Source organism: Tinamus guttatus, unplaced genomic scaffold (assembly GCF_059628265.1).
Source record: "Tinamus guttatus ecotype Peru unplaced genomic scaffold, ASM5962826v1 Tinamus_guttatus_pri_ptg000602l, whole genome shotgun sequence".
Lineage (NCBI taxonomy): Eukaryota > Metazoa > Chordata > Aves > Tinamiformes > Tinamidae > Tinamus > Tinamus guttatus.
In genome coordinates, this window is record NW_028289136.1 from 1,287,505 (window position 1) to 1,309,134 (window position 21,630).

The 21,630-nt window shown below is 47.0% G+C and overlaps 1 protein-coding gene and 1 long non-coding RNA gene across 3 annotated transcripts; one reads left to right on the plus strand and one right to left on the minus strand.

The window, feature by feature from the left end:
- Positions 1 to 13,157: 13,157 nt before the first annotated feature.
- LOC148592416 (uncharacterized) lies at positions 13,158 to 14,499 on the minus strand. Its single transcript, XR_015913940.1, has 2 exons — positions 14,462 to 14,499; positions 13,158 to 13,375 (listed from the first exon to the last, which is right to left on the minus strand). It is a non-coding gene; the product is annotated as an uncharacterized LOC148592416 (long non-coding RNA).
- An 841-nt stretch (positions 14,500 to 15,340) lies between these two features.
- On the plus strand, positions 15,341 to 21,367 carry FZD4 (frizzled class receptor 4). Of its 2 annotated transcripts, XM_088534914.1 has the most exons (3): positions 15,341 to 15,507; positions 16,259 to 17,431; positions 21,162 to 21,367. In XM_088534914.1, exons 1-3 carry the CDS (start codon positions 15,376 to 15,378, stop codon positions 21,171 to 21,173), a joined length of 1,317 nt encoding a protein of 438 aa, XP_088391040.1. In that variant the 5' UTR covers positions 15,341 to 15,375; the 3' UTR covers positions 21,174 to 21,367. The 2 variants fall into 2 exon arrangements, with proteins under 2 accessions (XP_088391040.1, XP_088391039.1); XM_088534913.1 differs by lacking the exon at positions 21,162 to 21,367 and having other exon boundaries at positions 16,259 to 17,605.
- Positions 21,368 to 21,630: the final 263 nt, after the last annotated feature.

The window sequence follows — 21,630 nt, forward strand, 5'->3', positions numbered from 1 at the left end:
ATTATTATTAGCCCAAAGGTGCCTGGACCCTACAGTTTTACATTGTGCTTCTGTTGAGTAACAGTTTGCAAGTGCTCAGTTCAGAAGGAGCGAGCCTGCTCTGTGCAGAAGTCCAGCCAGGAAAGGTTATTTCAAGAACTTCCCTGGAGACAGATGTATCCCCCAAGACAAATAGGAAGCAAAGCGAATGATGAGCAAACTACCCTGCAAATGAATAGAGGCTTGGAATAGTTCCTTTACAGCGTGCCTGCAAGTTTTTCTACAGATACTGTAGCTGATGTTGTAGCACTCCGTTAGGGAGTACTCTGCGGGCAGCAAAGGCGGCCACTGCTAAGATAGAGATTCTGGCTCTCGCATCTGCATGTTTTGGCTTTGAGACTGCTCTGGGCTTACAGCTCACTTGCTGCCTTGTGCTTGTGGGCAGGGAGTTATGGCGAGCACAGTGCTAATGCACGAGCTAATAATTTTGCCTCTGACACACATTCCCACACACAGTCCTAAGAGGACATGCCTTGCACTGTGTGATAAGTTAAAGAAAATGCCTACTGCTAAAGGAGGACCCAAGCAAAGATTCTGTTCATTACTCCAGCAGCCCTGATTTGGCTGAAAAGCCTGCTTGGAGCTGGAGACTTTCAGATCTCTGTTGCTGGGCTGGCCAAGCGAGCCCAACTGAGCACGAGTGAAGGAGACACAGGCCTGACCTGACCTTCCTCCAGGCACTGGGCCTGGAGTGTTGCAAGGCCCTATTCTGGGAAGAAGCCCTGGGGTAAAGCAGCATAGAATTGCAGCTGGTAACCCATTGGATGCCCTCCCAGGCATCCATGGCCATTGAAGGAACTTTCCCTTTATTGGAACTGGGATGAAACAATTTCAGAGTAGGAAAGAGTCACTTGAACCTAGGAACATGTTGAGCACCTTTGCTTTTATCCCCTTTCTGAGATTTTTCAGGATGTAACTTGGTCGCATGAATAAGGCTGCATACTGGGAACAGCAGGCCAAATAGAAGGCAGCCAGGGATCAGTCCCTCGGTGCTGGGCCAAGGTGGTTTACACTGTTCAGGACTAGTCAGTATGCCTTGGAGAGAGTTACTCAGAGTAGTCCCAAAAACCAAGCCAGAGAGTGAGCTAATGCTGCACAGCGTGTGTGACTGGGCAGCCGTATGCTCAAGGGTGCTTCCTGCTCCCTGCTTACACTGACAGATAGACTCAGATATTCTCTGAATAACAACTGAGGCTGACAGAAAGTTCCAAAATAAACGTGAGCCTTGTTCAGCCAAGACAGCCACGATATCCCAGTTCCTGTAGCTCATGCCGCAGAAAGGAGTGATGTGGCCAGCATCTCCTGACTGCATTAGGCTTCTCGGTCCTGTTGCCTTGCAGCTGGGATCGAGATTCCCGGAATGCAGCTTGCAGCACAAGTCCCTGGTGAACCTCAGATTTGGACCCTCACTCTTGAGCAAGAGCCCATAGCTGTCCCAGCACTGCAGTCCGCCAGCTTGTACTGATGAAAACCGACGAAATGGGGGATCAGATGCCTGGGGGCATGTGCTGAATGGAGAAGTGCCTGTTTTTCCAGGTTTCGGTGCATCTGGCAGTCTCAGAGCAGTCTCTGCTAATATCTTCAGCATCTGCCAAATCCAATATCTGTAAGTGAAGCTATGCATCTCTCAGCCTGTGTTGGTAGCTAGAGGAGAGAAGAATTCTGCGTTCCTGGGGTGCAGGTTGAAGTGTTAGGAAGTTGGGAATCCAAGGTAGAGCTAATTGGAACAAAATTAAACAAAAAAAAAAAGGCACTGGAAATAGGATGAACAAGGAGCTTCACGTTTTGCATTCCAGCTGCATTGGGATCTGGTAATTCTTCTGTCTAAATATCTTTAAATATCAGATCAATTTGGAAACATTTTAACTCGGAAAAAAAATGCAATGCTTTGCCCTCTGTGTTTTCTTATATTGCTTTCCAACTCATGTGCTTTTTCTGCCATGTATTTGTTTTCTCCCTTGGGATAGGTGATCCAGCCTTTCATGGCTACACACGCTGCTCTAAGCGCCTAACCTGCACTTCTGGAAGTAACTCTTGTCTGATAAGAACTGCACTTTCCAGCAGAATGTTTCTGCCATCACTTCTTTTCCTTCTTTGCTCATTCATTCTTTCTTACTGCTTTTCTCCTCCATTTTCTTACTGTGTTTTTTAGAGCTGTACGAAATCATGACAAAGTTATTGTATGACTAAAAATGTTAAGAATCAAATTAATCCTTTATTTTGTACTGCAAAGGTACCATGCCTTTGTGCACAGCACCTTATACTTCCTTCAGTAAGCTGCATAGTAACTTAAAGATGCTGCCAAGCTGGATGTTGTCCCGGGAATTGTCAGCATGTGGCCAGGGAATCTATTAAAAAATAGCACATTTCAGCCTTTGATAAAGCCTGGAGTTTTAGGCCTTTACGAATGTGTCTAGGGATAGTCAACTTCAATCCCCATTTCTTCTCAAGATCAGGGGCTAATAGCAAGTTCAGCTCATTATTTTCCTTACAGAAGTAAATCACAAGTTTACAGCACAGATTCCCTTTGTGTTTATTTCTGCGCTTTGAAAGGGCTGTCTAGAATGGCAGTGAATGGCCATAAACTGACCTGTTTGATTCTTTGGTGATTTGTTTTGTCTTGTTGGTTTTATTTTTATCCAAGCAAAGAGGACCCTTTAACAACTACATTATATGAAGAGGGAGTTTTTTTAGTGACTTACAATCATGAATGTTACTAGGGTTTTTTTTTTTTTTTTTTTTTTTTTTTTTTTTTTAGCAGGGAATAATCTTAAAATACCCTTGTTTGCTGATATTTTAAGGTAAGAGAATTATCTGGAAGCTTTCCCATTTTCCAGATAAAATAATTTCCAAAATAAATATGGGATGGGATTTGGGATAATGCCATGTGAACATTTTGATTCACATAGTAATATTCTCCAGTTAATAAAATCTGGATTTTTTTCCAGGAATAAATTTTGTCTTCTTTCTTAGAGAGGTACCAAGGCCTACACCAAGAAACCAAGGTCATAACCACGTTGGCTTTGCAACCCCAACTAGCACATGACAAGCTAAGCCATATTCAGGCTATTGGTTTCAGTGGATTTTTGCCTTACGGGTATTTGGCCTATGGTGCTGTTGTTTCTGGAGACTCTGGGAGTTACTCATTCTAAATCAGGTGATAGAATTGTCCGTTAAAGGCTAAATTAAGTGTTTGGATTCAACACTAAGAAAAGGAGAAAGGGCATGGGCCCACCATGCCACGAACAGCCCTAGACAGGAACTGTGATCTGGATGAAGTAGCTGTTTCTCCATTTCTTTCTTGTGTTTCAGGTAAATACATTCTGCACCTCCGTGAAAATGCAACATCACGTCTTGCATGACATGGATATGTCTGTCTACTCCCATGCCCTTGCCCACGTAATCAAGGCCAATTCTTACCTTCCCTTGGCTGAAACCTCCACATCCACCACCAAGGAATAAAATTTTATGATGGAAAATTGTGTGCTGCCAAAACATACGTGTACCCACCCTCCCTGCAACCGCAGTGCTGCCTCTGCAACTCGTGTCCTGCCATCGCCCCTTCTTGGCATTCACCCAGCTGAGCAGTTGGAAACTACCTGTCCCACGTAGCTTCAGCACCTTCATTTCCCCAGGCCAGGTGGGGGCAGCAGCCCTGGCCGTGCGGACAGGGTTCCCTTCCCGACTGCCCGCCCGTGGCCTGCACTTGCTCTGCCCGGCCTTGCCGCCAGCGCAGCCGCCACAGCTCACGCCTGCGCCTCTGCTTCTCCTGTCTGCACTGCCTGTCCATTAATTCACTCTCCAGCTACTTCAGGACCTCTGCAATGAGTTGTGAGACAAACACACTGCAGCAGGAGCTGGCTCTGAGTCCAGTCGTTGCTATTTGCCCCCAGAAGCAGTGATCTGTTCCTGGATGTTTTATCAGTAGAATAGATATCACCGCTTTCCCAAAGCAGGAGAGAAAAAAGGCAGGAATGCACAAGGAAATCCTCAAATGAAAATCTTGTGTGTCCTTCCTTTTCACCCACTCCCATCTTACTTGAGGTTATTACTGCAACATTATTTATACTTCAAGTGTAGAGATTATTTCAGATAGCTCTGAACTTACAGGAAAGACTCCAAAGGCGCTATCTTCTCTGTGTTTGAAGTGCCCAGCACTTTAAAAGATCCTGTACTAAAACTGCCAGGCCACAAAGTTGGGCTGCTAAGACTGGGCACGAGAAGCTCCTTTAAAAAGAAACAGTAGCTTCTAGGAACTTAGCACTTTGGAGAATACTTTCACTTTAAGTCTTGAGTTTTCCAGGAAAATGAGGAGTACGTTTCAGCAACTGAATTTACAAATGCCCATGTTGAAATAGCCTGAAGACTCTGATCACTCCTGCCAGCACTTGGATGTCACAACTGTAGAACTTAACAGCCTGTGTACAGCTGCCAAATCACTGCATTTAACAGGTCCCTGCTTTCCAGCAAGCTGGCAGGGAGTTCAGATCGTCCCGCGGTGCTGGGTCCTTCAGCAGGACCCTGGACCTCCTCAGCCGTGATGAGGACACGGCTGGGAGGGGACTCCCTCAGGCAGGCGGCCCCCTTCGCCCTGCAGCAAAGGCTGAGCAGCCGCCCTTTTCAGAGGCTTCTTGAGGGGGTTGCATTTGCAGGTGAAAAAAAGCAACAGTAGTAGTGCTTTTGAAAGCACTGCTTTAGACAGATTCATGTGAACTTAGACATCCATGTTTGAACTTGCCATTAAAGGTCACGGTACTGTAATAAACCAGGCATGGATTTGATGGGACTGTACAGCTAGTGATCATACCAGCAGCTCTGCTTCTGGTCTCCCCACTGGACTGAGTTGTGAGGGTCTGTTAAAAAGAAACAAGAAAAGTAGTAGAGCAGGCTAGTTAAAACTCTCAAAAGAACCATTTTTAAACATAGAAGCATTCAGAGAACAAAAAGTCCTTTTCAGCACCCCTGACTCATTCCTAGGGGCTATTTCTTACATTTCTGCTAAATTAGTTGAGAAAGGCACTAAAGCATAGCAACGTTGCAGTGTTCCGATGAAACGAGCACCAAAGATTCTTGAGAAAACTCTGAATTGCACAGAAAGCAAGAACAAGTGTTTTATATATGTGGTATTGTTAAAACTCTCAAGTGGCATAAATATAATAAACAATAGTGAAGAATGGGATATTTCTGTTTGTTTCCCCACACTTGAGATGACCTAACCTACCTCAGGCATGGTTCCACTTTGTGACTTGTGAGTTATTTGATAGTTCCAAAGTTGTGAAAATAAACACTATTATTCTACTGTTCTACGTTGCACATTCTTTTGTTCTCTGTAAATAGACTGAGAACTATTGAACGAAAGTAAATTACAATAAAATACAGATCCAAATAAAAACTGCAGATTAAACCAAAACAGCACATGGAAATATGTAGGAAAGATGAAAATAATGAAACGGTATCACTGAACACAGCTTTTTTATGTTCCAAATGCCTATGTCAGCATTTTATGGTTGAGTTCTGATCTCATTTACAGAAGCCTCCCGCAGAGACTTCCCTCATGCTAACTCTGGCATAACCGAGAAAAAAAAGCATTTTACAGTTAGTATTTTCAAAGAACCCTGCAAGGACAAGGTGATCAGATCCCATTGCATTTCCGTGCAGGCTGGACACCTAACTGTATTTCTTTTTCAAAAATGCAATAGGTCTTTTCTCTGGCCCTCCCAGTGTTCATCTAGTTGTAAATAAAACTCAGTTTCAGCCTGCCTTGGTGTCTGAGTACCCAGCTGACAGAGATGAATTTGAGAAGTGTTACTTCTTCATTGGCTCTTGACTAAGCCCAAGAACCTGTCTAGGTGCCTGTGTAACAGTAATACCTCGAAAACATGTTTTGAAGATTATTTAATACTTGTTCGGCTTTGTGCACGTCAGATGTTAAGAATTACTCTTGTTTATAACTCAAATGAAAGGACTTTCACTACTCTCTGGGATAAGTTATTTTATAGCCTGATATATGTCACCATCAGCTTCCTGTGATATTTTTAGTATTTCTTAGGATTAGAAATCCTTGAAAGATAGGGAGCAGAAAACTTACTGCTCTGGCCAGAGTTCAGGGTGCATTTACTTATGTATAATGAGGTAATTGGTCAAAGCTGGTATTATTTTACATTCTCCTCCCATACCAGGAAAGCACCTTCTTTTTATATTTTTTAGGGAATTTCACTTGATTTCTTTGCAGAAGAGGAGCAATGGTGATATTTTGTACAGATCTCTCCTGCCAAAAACCTAGGTGGGATATTTGGAAGCAGCCCTGGTTGGGAAGCATACTGCCAGTAATCAAAAGACTCTAGGGGTGGCAAATGACAGCAAATGCCCTGAATATGCAATTTCAGTCTTAGCACCCAGAAGCAGTATTAACCCAAATTATATATTTTAAGGACATTCCCTGATACCAGAACTTCACTAAACCTTCCATAGATCATGATATGCCCCCAAAATTATATCTCCTCCTGCCACTCCTGTCCCCAGTGAACTGCATTCAACTTCTTTGCGAGGCAGATTTTATACAGCAACACACAGTGAGGAAAAGCATATTTTCAAATGATGAAGGGAAATTTTAACTAAACTGAATAGCTCAAGAGCATACAGTTTTTATGAATGTATAGAGGAGATATAAATTAGTATCATTATTGACTGACCAAGAAAGATGAGAAATTATGGCTTATGGTACATCTCACCAGACGTTCCCTGCCTCAAGGCAAATGACCTTTAATCTCCTTTTATTCCGGACAAGGAAAAATTAGTTCTACTCAAAGACCATCTCTTCCCAGTACCACTTTCCAGAAAGAAAATCTACAAAATCTTTTTTGTCCATGTGTCTGCCTAACAAATGATTTCTAGCCTCACGCTCACTGAAATTATGGGCCTGGCACCCTCATCTGCCTAAGGCTGAATCATGTAGCGTTACACTACGTGTGTGAGCTTTAGATTAAAGGCATTAAAATGATTATCCAGTCAGACTGACATCAAGAAATCATCACCATGAAGTGCTAGCTTGTTGCCCAAGGGTTCTAGGATAAAATCTGCCTCAACTCCCACTTTCTCATTACTCTTGGGCCTGTGTCATTGCCTCTTAGCTTCACCCAGCCATCTGGAACAACTATGGAATGAGAGATACCTCAAAGCTCCTCCATTAGTCAACACAACCAGTATTAAAGCTGAACTTGACTCTGGGGCTGTTTTTGTTTTTGTCTGAACAACATAGGATTCAATGGCAAATTGAAAAAATGTTAACAAATCTGCTGACCCTGTGGTTGCACCAGATATGTTGGAAAGAGATGGAATATGTAGGGCAGCATGGAACGCCAGAGCCTGAGTGGCCCCTTCAGTGGCCGTTCTTTACCATGATGGCCTTAGTGTGATGGCAACATGACCCTTCAAGGCCTTTTCTGGAAGATTGAAGTAAGGAAGGGTCTATCTAGGCCTCAGGGCCTATCAGCGGCCTATGCGCGCCGTGAGAGCCTGACTCTTCGCTACCCTGTACTTTCCATCTCAAAGCAAAGCATCTTGCATGCTGGCTTTCCTTCTGACCAAATATCCATACCCGGAGTGATTTTTTGTCCAGCAGTCACAGAATTGACTGACTGACTTCACCTTACCTCTCAGTACAGCTCTATGCCCAGCAGTGGCCTGAAGTTTTCGTACTTGGAAAATAATTGCCTTTAGTTTTGCTCATGGAACATTGGGTTAACAGACTGCTTTCTTAGGCTTTTTTTTTCTTCATGTTTTTGGGAGGTTTTTTAAAACATTTTTCATCGTTCCCCAAGGATGTGTGTATAGTGTCAACAATAATGAATGACATGAACTTCTACCATAAGAAACTGGAATATCATAGTAATCTAGTTTTCATGCTCATTTTGCCTCACGGAAGTCTCTCTGAGGAATTAAAAAAGCCTGAGAAAAACAGAATTCACATAAACTCTCTTTATTTTCTAACTTCATCTACATGCCTATGGGGAACTAGATAAATTGTCAGCCTTCAAATACAAATTACACTGCTCAAGAATGATAGATCACTTCATACTCAAATATTCCATCCAATAATAATAAAAATAAAATATTGCATTTGTTCCACTGATAACAAACCCTCTTTGCAGCGCTAACATACCGCCATGGTCAGCTCTGCAGCAAAGAAGGGTGCAGCCCCAGGACGCTTGAAGCCAAACTAGGCTGGACTCTTTTCTTCCACGCTCACACCGCTGCTTCTGCTCAGAACAGGCCTGTTTATTTTATTTTGCTTAGTTAGCTACTTGCCAGCTTAGTACCTGAACCAACCCTGCAAAGGAGTCAGAGGAACAGCAATACCTCCTCAGCGAACTGCATGGGACAGTAGCAACAACATTTCAGATCAATTTAAATAGTCATGAAATAGCTGCCCTGGACAGATAAAGAACTGTTTAGAGAGAGCGATATGATTTGTAGGTCTGTTTCTTAATTGCTTTGCATGCTTTGTAATCACCTGTACTATGCTAAGAGTACAAGGCAATTATAAAGTGACAGCAAAGCCTTCTGGACCTGCATGAACAATATTATTTATGCTCAGACTAATTTTAATGTGTGTAACAGTAATCCCTGTGATTAATTTTCCAGCTTGGGTGGAAATTAAGAAACCTGTTTGCCTAAGACTTGCCAAACCAGTCCTTCTCACTGTCTGGAATGAATTTTATGTGTCTCTCTTCATACATAAGAAGCGCTGCTTTACCTGTACTAGAATAAATTAAAAAGGGAAACTCATGAATGTCATGTAAAAATGTTCTACAACAAAGCAGTTGAGTCTGCATAAGAAATGATGGAAAACTATAATGGAATAGGAAGTAGAATAAAACAGATATCTTTTCCTACAGACCATACTAAGCACCATGCTAAGCAGTCTCCACAGAGTGCTATCAGCCAAAAAATCACATCCTTAGCAGGAACAATTATTCCAGTTCCCAGACTGAGTGTGTGCTATGACCAGCTAAAGAGAGAACAACTGTGAACAAATCCAAAAATTAGCCTTTCAGGGGTAAATGGAATTAGGAAACAGCGCCAAAAGACTAAGTAGCTCAAAGGTAAAGAATAGTGCTACTGTAACCTGGGCAGTTTCACTAGAATTGGAGAATTTGGGTATTACTGAGCACTTACCCTGCTCTAGAGCTGAAGGCAGAGGTGAGTATAACTCAGTGCTGCTGTGTTGTACCCACAGCAGGTGAAGGGGCTTCTGATGAACATTGTGCCACTAGTCCCTATCAGCAAGGGGGCCCATTTCAATGCTGTGTCCTGTCACCCACTGGGTATTCACAGCCCCCCCAGAAGTAGTGTGAATAAAACTAACTTCAACTCATCGCAGACCTAGAATTTTTTTCCCGAGAGAATGACCCACCGCCTGCCTAACGTAATACAAAGAAGTAAGCTGGTTTTTTTTCAGCCATGCCCTGCAAGTCAATACTTGCTGTTATGTAATTAAACACAGCTTATCAGCTCACATGGGCTTTTTAATGGAAAAAGAGTACATTTTAAGATTTGTGGCCAGATTCATCAGCCTACTTTGACAGCTCTGTGCTGCTCCAGTGACACAGAACAACCTTAAGCCTGCAATAACTGCTTGATTAAACCAGCTTGTGGCTGAATCACTGGAGCCATGCAAAACAGCCCAAGCATACGGGCAAACCTGGCTTCTCAAGTACTATTTTGTGGGATTTATCTTTCAGCCTAACTTAATTTCCAGGATCTAGTTACCTTTAAAAGGTTGGTCGTGACTTTTCGGGTAATACATCTGAGGAGAAAGCTCTCTACGATGCTTTCAAGGAATCAGTAACACCTATGCCCATACGCAGTCGTGTACCATGTGAATAGCAGCTGCATTTCTGCGCCAGGATGGCAGTAACACCCAGGGGCCGTGCTGGGCAGTACCATGGCATAGGGAAAGGCAGGAGAAAAGCCGAGCACAATGTAGCTTGTGGACGGCAAATATTCCGGAAATAACCTCCGATGCTGCTACAGAATTAAACCAAAACAGGATGCAGAAAGATCCAGTGGGAAAGATGACTTTGCAAAAAGGAAACTAAGCCATATTTATAAAGCGAGACTCGTGACCTTGCCGAGAAGTAAAACTTCATCCGTCATTTTCCACCGTGGTTAAATAATGTCTTGTGAAGGATCCGACTATTATTTCCAAGCTTCCAGACTAATTTGCTGTTGCGAAATCATTGAAATTTCTTCAAACAGGACAAAAAGTGCATTCCTCCTTCAGGACTGCGCTCTGTACATGCCAAATCTAGAGTTATAAAACCAAGCTGTTCTGGAGTAATCCGAGCATAAAAAATGGTTTCTGAACAATTTTCTAAGAAGAAAACTGTTTATCATTTTTCCAGAAAAAAAAATCCCTTGGGCAGACTTCAAGTGTGGAAAATTTTAAGCTAAATGTGGCTCTCTGAGCATTATAGAAGCAAATAAGAGAAGCATTTCAAAGCGAAGGTCATCTTGCGAGGCAGTAGCAGTGGTTCCAATGTTCAGGCTGGATGTTTCTCCCACTGTGAGGCCGTTTTCAAACCACAGTCTACTAATTTTCCCCGAAAAGAACAGATTTTCTTGACATTTGGCATATTGTATTTCTGCCGCAGAGCTTTCTTGGGAAGTTGGCAAAATCAGGTGAGGGAGGGGACTGGTTGTTTTGGTTGAGTTTGTTTTCAGCATTTTATGAATGTAGCTACACTGAGAAAAAAAAAAAATATATATATATATATATGTGCAAATGTTTTTTCTCTCACCAGATCCTGCAAGTGACTGTTCTAATCACTTCTTATCTGCTCTGCTAATCTGGCTGGGGGTATGAGCCCCTCATTATTAGAAAAAAGGAGTTTGGGATGTTGTATAGACATATATCTATTTACATATATCTATTTGTGTATATATACATAAATACAAATGCAGCTCACTATATCATTATATTTGTCCTGAAGTTGACTATAGCCATGCTCTTTGGAAGTATCATAACAAGCCAAAACCTGTGAATATTACTGGATAATTTGAATGTGGATCGTCATTGATAAATACGGCAGCATAAATGCAAATCGGGGAGAAATGCACTTTTTACCTTGCAAAGGCCTCACAAAATACAGAAGTACGTATGAGAGAGAATTTACGTTAAACATGTGACTAGCAATTAGGAAGCAATTTAAAATATTTTAGTAGATGCTTAAAAAGCCATCCCTTTACAGAGGAAGTGATCCCCCTTGATTGGAAAAATCACCTAACTTTATAGATGAAAAAAATAAAAGTTTAATACTTTTTTTTTTAAAATAAGTAATAAAATTGAGAAAAATAAATCAAAAATGAACTACAGAAATGTGGCAAAAAAAAAGATCTATAGACAGAAGTTCAAGGGCAATGGAGTTTTGTGCATGCTAAGACAAGGAGAAACTCACTTATTTTGTTTCTAGATAGAAGTTGGGGAATTGTCAACAAAAATGTCCCAAAAGAGCTATAAAAGTCACACTTTAAAAAAAAATCAGCTTGCTTAGATAATTTGTAGCCAAGAACTGGAGAGGAAATCCCTGGGCTGGCCCAGTCCATCTCCTCAGGCACAGGTGAGCAGGCGGCAGGGACTGCTCTTGTCCAGCCTTGGACACCTCCTTGGAGAACCCTCGCTTGAGGGCTGCTCAACCTCCCTTCTCCTGTAGCTCAACTGAGAGGAGCAGGCGCTTTAGAATGAAATTCATCTGGCCAAAAGTAGACTTGCAAATGTGGTTTGAAGCATCTCATTCTAATGCACTATCCATAAGGTTGTCCGAGTGCCTTACGTTTCTCAGGATGGCTTGTGAGGCATCAGTCCTGGCTCCCAGTGTGATCCTACAGCCCAAAGAGTAGATGATATCCTTGGATGTATAAATAAGGTGATCTTGAGTGGGAAAGAAGAAGTTACTTGATCTCCACATTTGACACTCATGTCATTCCTACCGGAAAGTTGGATCATGTTCCAATACCTACAAGAGAGGAAAGCGATGCTGTGCTGAAAACATTCAGAGAAGAGCTGGGAGACTTCTCAGATTTCCTTCAGGACCATGCAAGAGTTGGAGAGACACAGGAGAATATCATTTGTTTTTGTAATGTAAAATACAGTCACCACATTAATAAATATGCAAATAAATATACACACATTTAAGAGGGGAATAGGAAAAAACAGCAAGGTAAGAATAAATTAGGATTTTAAATTCACGTAATTTCTACTATCTGAATTGCCCTCTGGAAGTGTCTGGAAGTCCTGGTCGACTAGGTGATTAGGCTGCTTATTCAGACATTTCTGATAACACTCAGCAGGGCGGGTTTGGGTGAAAGAGCTTTTCAGATGGCAGAGCCAAATCTCACTCCCCTAAAATCAAAAGAACGATTAAAGCGTTGGAAAAGACGCCTTGCAGTAAGAAGTTCCGGAAGTTCAATCTCTTTTGCTCGCTATGGGAAGGTCAAGGAGTGCCTTAATCACAGTCCCACGCTACCTACAGGGATAATCTCGGTAAGGACTCCTTGGCCTAGCCAGTGCAATGTAATAAAAGCCCGTGGCTGGAAGCTGAAGGTAACTCGGACTAGAAACCACATATAATTGTTGGCAGCCACAATAAATAACAATTAGAGCTTTTTCACAGGCTGGCTGCTGCTCCTTTAGCACAGGCCGCTGTTAAATCCAAATAAGATTTAAATGTGTGTGTGTGTTAGCATGTGTATGTATATATATATATATATACACACAGATATATATAGGCTGTCACTCAAATGACACTCGAAGAAGTAACATGGGGTGTGCAGTGCCGGATTCAGGCCAGAATCTCACAACTGTCCGGTAATCTAAGAATCTGTAAACCTACTATCCCGGAGGTTTCTTACTTTGATCTCTTTAAAGAAACTGTTATGCACATGCTTATCATGTTGACATTTAATCACTCGTAATATACGCACATGGTTCAAAGCAGGGTAATTACCATTTTTTCCAGCTCAACCTTCTTGTATGATTTGCCACCGCCTCTCCCAGCACTCTTGTTTTGAAAACCAATTCCCATTATCTAAAAGACCTTCCAAAGCAAACAGAGCAGTGCAGCACTTTCTAATATTTATTTTGCGTTCTCAAAGAAAAAACAACAGTGATAGTTCAGGGGGAGGGGAGTTGTTTTTTTTGAAAAGATACTTGGATCTACCATGGTCTTAAATGGCCTCTCTGTCCCTTTTCCCAGGCAAAGGAGCAGCTCCAGGGCAGTTCTGTGGTGCAATCTGAGATGTTTCATGGGAATCAGCACCCAGCTGGGGCAGGAGACTGCAAATGGAAAGGGGTTAAGGTCACCGCGATCCTTCCCTTTGCTCTTCCTTCCTCCAGGTCATGGACACGAGCACTTGCCCCGCAAGAGCCTCCTGCCTGGGTGCTCCGGCCCGCGTGGCGCCCATCACCCGACTCCACATCTGGCCTTCCCAACCTTATCATGGGCCAGGATTGGCGTCGGGCACAGCCTGCTCCCGGGCAGCGCTCCGAGGAAAGGCACCCGATAGGAGCCGCGCTCCCGCCTCGGCCGTCGGCTCCTTGCGTGACCTTGGGCTGCAAACCCAACGCAGATAACATTTCTCGTCTGCCTCACAGGGACATTGTGAGGTCGCTGCCTCCTGGGCTCGTTATTAGCGTGGTGAGGCCACGCTAACTTCATCAACTCGCTGTCCCATCTTGCTGCAAGACAGCCCCGTGGGGACCACCGCGTCCTCGTGCGGTGACGTGCAATCTCCCGCCTGCAGCAGGGATAACCAAGGGCTGCCTCGGCCTATTCCCGGCTCCGCTGCGCTGTGATGCCCGTGCTCACAGGGCACCTGAACAGCGACGCCCGCGGTGACGGGCCTGCCCGCGGACACGCGTGCGCGACGCTCGCAAAGCCGCGCGCACGCGGGGACGTCGCTGAGACGGGGCTCTGCGCATGTTTTCAGAGTGCTTTGCAAACAGTCCGTTAATAGATGACATATTTTCACTGAAGGCACAACCCGCCCAACCAGATTTTATTGCAAGTCTAAATAATCCCGGGAGAATCCAACTGCGAGCCCCGGTGCTTCGCCCTTAACCCCTGCTCCGGCTGGAGCTATGAGGGTCTCCTCGCTTCCCCAGTCCGCTTCCCACAGCGCAACTTAGGGAATAAAACGGGCAGCTGGGACCCCCCGGCTGCTGCAGGGCTTTGGGGAGGAAGAGGAGGCGCCTGCCTCCCCCTGGCAAACCCAGTGTGGCCCGGGCAAGTGCAGGGACAAATCCCTGACGGATGAGCCGTATAACGGGACATCCTCGAGCGGCACCAGCCAGTGATTCGGCAAGCGGTAATTGCAGCCAAACGCCCCCTGCCCCAAAACTGCTTCACGTTTTCTTAATTACTAAAAATGCAGAAAATCGTCCTTGGCGCCAGCTCGACGCCTCCCCGAGGACGGGACGTCTTTACCAGCCTGCAGAGGAAGTGGAGCAGAGGGAAAAGTTGGGAGATGGGGAAGGGCTGGAGGGCAGCAGGAATACTCCAGAGGGGGACAACGACATTTTGGGGGATGGGGTGATGCGGGTACAGGACACGTTGTGGGGACATTTCTCAGAGACACCGGAGAAGCCTGGCAAGGCCTCCCCATGGCGGGATGGCCTCAGGGACGTGGGGGACACGCTCAGGTGTCCCCATGCCGGGGGGAACACGTTTCTCAGGGATGCCGAGGCTGCTCTTTGACGCTCCCTCCGGAGAGGCGGGATGTTTTTCAGGACCACGGCGGGGCTTGGGGAGGACACAAGAAGGGCTCTGCACTGCGGACAGGGACGGGGATGTGGGAGCCGGAGCTCCGCACACGGCGGGGGGACATTTCGGCGCGGCGGGAGAGGTTTCCTTGGGCCCCTCTCTGGAGCGGGGGTCGCTCCTCGGGGACACGCGGCTCGCAGGCAGGAGCGGGACGCTGTTTGCGGGACGCAGAGGGGTCGCTCCGCGGGGCCGCGGGCAGCGGCTCCCCGGGGGCCGGGCCGGGCGGGAGGGCCGGGCGCGGCGGTGAGGGGCGGCGCGGGCCGGGAGGGGAGGGGAGGGAGGCGCCGTCCCGCCTCCCCGGGGCCGCTGCTCGGCGGGGCCGCTTAATAGCGGAGCCGCCCGGCGCCCCTCGCCGTTGCAGCCGGCCCGTGCGGCGCGGCCGGGGCCGGGGGCGCGGGGGGCCATGGCGCGGGGCTGGGCCCGGCCGCTCGCGCTGCTGCTCGCGCTGCTGCTCGGCGGGGCGCGCGCCTTCGGCGAGGACGAGGAGCGCCGCTGCGACGCCATCCGCATCGCCATGTGCCAGAACCTGGGCTACAACGTCACCAAGATGCCCAACCTGGTGGGCCACGAGCTGCAGGCGGACGCCGAGCTGCAGCTCACCACCTTCACGCCGCTCATCCAGTACGGCTGCTCCAGCCAGCTCCAGGTGCGTGCGCGGCATCGCCCTCGCGGCCCCCGGCACCCCCCGGCCGCGGGGCCCGCTCGCCCTCTCCCCGGGGCCGCTCGAAGGAGCCGCGGCCCCGGCGCGAGCCCCGTCTTGGCGCAGAGCCCCGCGGCAGCGCGGTCCCCTCGCGCTGTCACAGCCGGCGTGGCGGGACCGCAGAGCCCGAGCGAGCAGCCGCGTTTCATTGCTGTTATAAACACAGCCCGAGCCTCTCAGCAAAAGAAATTAAAAAAAAAAAAAAAATCCACCCCGCGTTATTCCAGGAGAGTCGTGACTTTGCCAGCTGCCTTTCCTGCCGTTTGCTCGCTAGCTGCGAGACCCAGGCAGTGCCCCGAACAAATAGACACGTTTGTTTAAACTGCTTCTGTAACTTGCTTTTTTTTTTTTTTTTTGCTCTCCTCAAAAATTGCACCCCTGAGGTTTAGGTCTGGCTAAACTCTGCTCACGTTATTGAAATCGATGCACTGAATTTGCATGGTGCTAATCTAGGGAATAAATGCTCAGGCTTTGGCTTCGGACCATTTCTGAACCAGAGGGAGACAATTTTTTTTTAGTTTTTTTTTTCTCCTTTGTTTTTATTGTTCTTGGTTTATTTGTTTTATGCTGCTTCCTGTTTTTCAAGGCAAGCAACCAAATATTACTGCTAAAAAAGACAAAAAGAGAACTTGTTATATTATATATACGTGTAATTTTCTTCTAACTCAGCTGCGACTTTTGTTTTTTCCTCTCCTAGTTCTTCCTTTGTTCGGTCTATGTTCCTATGTGCACCGAGAAGATTAACATCCCGATAGGGCCCTGCGGTGGCATGTGCCTCTCCGTCAAAAGGAGATGTGAACCTGTTCTGAAAGAATTCGGATTCGCCTGGCCGGAAAGCCTGAACTGCAGCAAATTCCCTCCCCAGAACGACCACAACCACATGTGCATGGAGGGCCCGGGAGACGAAGAGGTTCCCCTCCACAGCAAGACGTCCCTGCAGCCCGGAGAGGAATGCCACAGCATGGGATCTAACTCAGACCAGTACATCTGGGTCAAAAGGAGCTTGAACTGCGTCCTCAAGTGTGGCTACGATGCTGGGCTCTACAGCAGGTCAGCCAAGGAATTCACGGATATCTGGATGGCCGTGTGGGCTAGTCTTTGCTTCATATCTACGGCGTTCACAGTCCTGACCTTCCTGATTGATTCATCCAGATTTTCCTACCCGGAGCGCCCAATCATATTTTTGAGCATGTGCTACAATATTTATAGCATTGCTTATATTGTGAGGCTAACTGTGGGCCGGGAAAGGATATCCTGTGATTTTGAAGAGGCAGCAGAACCTGTTCTTATCCAAGAAGGTCTTAAGAACACAGGATGTGCTATAATTTTCTTGCTGATGTATTTTTTTGGGATGGCTAGCTCCATCTGGTGGGTCATTCTCACATTGACGTGGTTCCTGGCGGCAGGACTCAAGTGGGGCCACGAAGCTATAGAAATGCACAGCTCCTATTTCCATATTGCTGCCTGGGCCATCCCTGCAGTGAAGACCATAGTCATTCTGATTATGAGACTAGTAGACGCGGACGAGCTCACCGGCCTGTGCTACGTTGGCAACCAGAGCCTGGACGCGCTCACGGGCTTCGTTGTCGCGCCGCTTTTTACCTACCTGGTTATCGGGACGCTGTTCATTGCGGCCGGATTGGTGGCCTTATTTAAAATCCGGTCTAACCTTCAGAAAGATGGAACTAAAACCGACAAACTGGAAAGACTGATGGTCAAAATCGGTGTCTTTTCAGTGCTGTACACCGTCCCAGCGACGTGTGTCATCGCGTGTTACTTTTATGAGATCTCCAACTGGGCTGTTTTCCGCTATTCGGCCGATGATTCCAACATGGCCGTGGAGATGCTCAAAATCTTCATGTCCCTCCTGGTGGGTATCACGTCGGGCATGTGGATTTGGTCGGCCAAAACTCTGCACACGTGGCAGAAGTGCTCGAACAGGCTGGTGAACTCAGGGAAAGTGAAGCGGGAGAAGAGAGCGGACGGGTGGGTGAAGCCCGGGAAAGGCAACGAGACGGTGGTGTGAGAACGGTGGCGCCCCGGGCTCCCCGGTGCCCTCGTCACGTGGAGGGGACGCGTTGCACGGCCAGGGCTGGTGAGCGGAGTGAGGCAGATGTGGAACCTGTCTCCGAGGGAGGCAAGGGGGAAAAGCCTTAAAGAATAAGCAACAAAAAAGTCACGTTGCAAATGCAATAGCCATAAAAATATGCTGCCCAAAATAGGAAAGCCCAGGGAGGCTTTAAAAGCTGTGAAAAAAAACAAATGCATTATTTTTATTTGTATTTTCTGAAGCAGGATGCATATGCTGGAGTCTCTAGAAATGGCAGGACTGTAGCTGTCCCGGGGGTGTGGAATGGGGCTTTTGTTGAGTCTTCTTACTGATGGTGGAAGGGCAGGCGGGGGCCAGATCCTGGGCCCAGTTAAGGTCCTCGTGTCCGAAGGTGGAGTTTCCAGGAGCTCAGTTAACCTCTCTCTGAGCTGAGCACCGGGAAGGAAGTTCCCATTGAGGAATTTGCCTTTCCACCCTGGAAATCCTATTGCTCCCATTAGTGTTGCACGTTGCACAGATCCGTTTTGGCCCTGCTTTGAGCAGAAATTTAGACCTTTCAAGGTCCCTTGCAACCTGAATTACTTTATGATTTTATCGACATTTCCTATTTTTATTTTTTAAAAAAACGCTCTTTACTCAAGGCCATTAGCAGAAGCAGGGGAGTAACTGAGAGCCTGGAAGCTGCGTGCGCTGTTCTGCATCCATCACCATTACCCACCCGCCTCTTCCTGCCCTTTCAGGTGCTCCTGCTATTTCCAGCAGACTACGTTATTGCCCTGCGTTTGATAGCTTTAAATAAAGTCTTATGTTCTAGTATTCCTTCCTACAGCAGAAAGAAAAAAAAATGCATGGAGGGTCTCCTCAGAGCGGTGTCAGTCTCCTCCGTGTGGGTTTATCTGTGTCTCTCTGGAGATCCACTGCACGAAGCAATTAAGTCTTAATATATTTCATTCAGTGCGATGGTATCTCTGCCGACGCCAGGCGAAACGCTCAGTTCCTTGGCAGCCTCGTGTTCACACAGATCACTTGTGTAATTATGTGTGTCGGTTGCAATTAAAAGAGCATTCTCAGCCCGTGACATAGCAGCAGAGCTGACGGCCCCAGAGCGATGCTCCCATTGCTCGCTGACGCCTCCGGAGTTTTGTTAGCCCATAGATACGAACCGAGCAAGGGCAGGCCTCAGTCGCCAGGAACTGGAGACATTTTCAGCCCTTATGAAGGGAGCCAAAGACAAGAGATTGAACGTCTTGAGGGACAGAGCTATTTCATACCCAACGTTGAGCTCTTTTATCCCTTTAGTTGGCCGGTTGTGCTCATGGGGAGCTTGAACCTTGTGTGTGGGGCTTGTTTGGCTGGTAAGAAGTGTGATGGAAATATCCGTAGTCCCTGAGCACAGGGACTCGATCCCTTTTGAAGGATCTTTGGTTTTGACTGAATTTTTACTTCGTTTGTGGGGAGCCTGGTCAGCTGCAGGGTGTCCCCGCCATGCCCCAACTCCTGTGACCTTGGGGGCAGCTGAGACCGCGCTGCTTCGTTACAGCCCTCACTGCACGTACAGGTGCCCCGTGTGCTTCCCAAACCACATTTCACTCCAGCTCTGGCTGTGAGCACTAATCTGTCCCAGAAGCGTGTATTGTTTCAATGTCAATGTTGAAACATGTGCTGGAGCACATTTGGAGAGGAAAAAAATAACCAAACAAACCCTAATTGCAGTCTTTGCGGTTGGGCTCCCTCTCTAGCAGAACAAGTGACAACTTGACACGTTCTGCTCCGAGCGCGCGCGGTGTTGGCCGGCTCCGCGTGCCAGCTGTGCCTCCCGATCCTCCCTGCAGAGGCTCTCGCTGTGAGAGCCGCGTTTGGACCCGGCCGCTGCTCCGTGGACAAGAAGCTCTGTGTGCACGAGAGCTGCTGCATGGTGGAGCTTTCCCCACCGCGGCGAGGGCTGCAGGAGCAGCAGCCACATCCTGGCTTGTGGGGGGTGAAGGCACCGTGTGAGGCTCCTCTTCTAACCCTACATTGGCCAGGGTGCCACGTTCTTCCAGGTGTCCTTCAGCCTCATTCAGGATTTTCATTCAGATCCCTGCCTCTCCGGTTATGACCCTCTGGGCTCCAGGCAGATGTCCCAGTGATTTATGACGCTGGAATTGCTGGGTCCAGGATGCCACCGCGCTGCCTCACGAGGGAGCTGGGAGGATAAACCAGGAGCGAGCTCTCCTCTCCAAGGGCTCGGAGGCGGTGCGGGGAGAGGCACGAGCTGTTCCCAGAGGAGCAGTTTTCCCAAGCTCTCCGTGCCAGCCGGGAGCAAGGCTGGCTGGCTGCCTCCTGCTGTGGCAACTCACCCACTCCGCGCGTTTATCCAGCCATTCCCCGTGTCCCGCTCCGGGACTCGCGAGGGGGAGCCACGGCAGGGAGTCGCAGTGCGGGGAGCCGGGACGAGCGGCTCTCTGCAGCTCGGGCGTCCTCTCCTTTCAGTGCTGTTAGGAATTGCAAGCCAAAAAAATGTGTGACTAATCCTGGCTCGGAAGCGCCGCCGCTGCGGCTATAGGAGGAGAGACGCCGCGGCGGCACCTTCCTCGCGGGATCCCTGCTCCTTCCTGCCGGCTCCCCGATCCCGCGGGGGCCGCAGGGGCGCGAGCGTCGCTCCTGCGTTGCACAATCAGGTCGGCTGCTTCTTCCGAGCTTTGTTACGTGGGGGTGTGCGGAAAACATAGCTACTTGGATGTATGTACTGTAAATTTCTAATTTATCACTGTAAAAAAAAAACACAAAACTTTGCTATTTAATTTTTATATCGAAATAAAGTTTTACCCTCTGTGGAGAACTAAGGTGTTCCTGGCAGCCCTCGCGTTTTGGTGACTGACTTTCTCACACCATCCCCATTCCTTCCTCCCAAGGGAACTCCAGAGGGCTGCCCTTGCAGAAGGCTCCTCTTCGTCTCGCGTGTGGCAGCGTCTGCCTCCAACTAGGAAGCAGCTCCAGGAATTACGATGGAGAGGAGCCATGTAAGCGCTGGCCTGTTAAGGACACCAGAACTTCTAGAAAGAGAAATCCCATTCTTAGTGATTAGCTTGAAAAGTGTTTGCTCCTCAGGATATTTTCAGCCCTTCAGAGCAGAGTTTTCGTTTATTCTCTACATTTTATTACTATTTGTTTTTAATCAGGGTCCGTAATGCTCCACTTGGTTTTATTCCTTTTTACCACCTCTTTATCGGTTATGAGGAACAGCTGAGTTCCTCCTTTTGTGTACGTCCTTCACCAGTTCCTTTGACACTGATACTACATTTTATTATATTATCTTAACCCACCTGAACATGATGAAGCATTTGGTATGCAGAATTACTTGGAATAGCATAATTTTATTCTAATAAGGAACTAATTCAAACTCGCATGGATAACACTGAGGATGTGCTATGAAAGAAGAACCAATTGACACCTGGGTATCAATACCTAGCAACGCTCTGAAGAGCAGCATCTAAACCTGGTAATTAGAGCTATTTGCTTTTGCCGCTGAAATTAATGAGATCTCTGACTTGAAACTTGTAATTTGCAGGCTTTGATATAGCTGCAGTTAAACAAAACAAGCTTCAAAGAAAAGAGCTTCTGGGGGAGGGAAAGGGATCTCCAGAGCTGTTAACACTGACCAAGAGCCTCCAATGCGATGTGCAAGATGTTGTCTACTGCAGGCCTCTCTGATGTCCTTCTGCCCTTACACAAGTCACCCCAGATCCGGTGTCTTGGAGGTCACCTGTGACCAACAGTGGGCTGCTCTAGTTGCTCCAGCCTGGTGTCAACCTGCATAAACCACTATAACAATGCATCAGTTTGACTACAGAGGGGAGAAAAAGTAGCCTTTATAAGCACTTTTTTAGTGATTTTCCTAGTTTATTATCTTTTTTTTTTTTTGAGGATTTTTTTTTGTCTTGTTCTGCGGAAAGTCTTTAAAGAGAGTCAATGTTAAAGAGTTGGTGGTCAAGGAGAGTTGAATTCTGCTGCCAAAAATCAAAAATGTGCTAAGCCCC

Excerpts from the sequence above, each read along its gene's own strand:
- FZD4 (XM_088534913.1), top strand. The coding sequence starts at position 15,376 with ATGTGCCAGAACCTGGGCTACAACGTCACCAAGATGCCCAACCTGGTG. Across the intron at positions 15,508-16,258 it reads GCTGCTCCAGCCAGCTCCAG|TTCTTCCTTTGTTCGGTCTA; the intron begins GTGCGTGCGCGG and ends TTCCTCTCCTAG.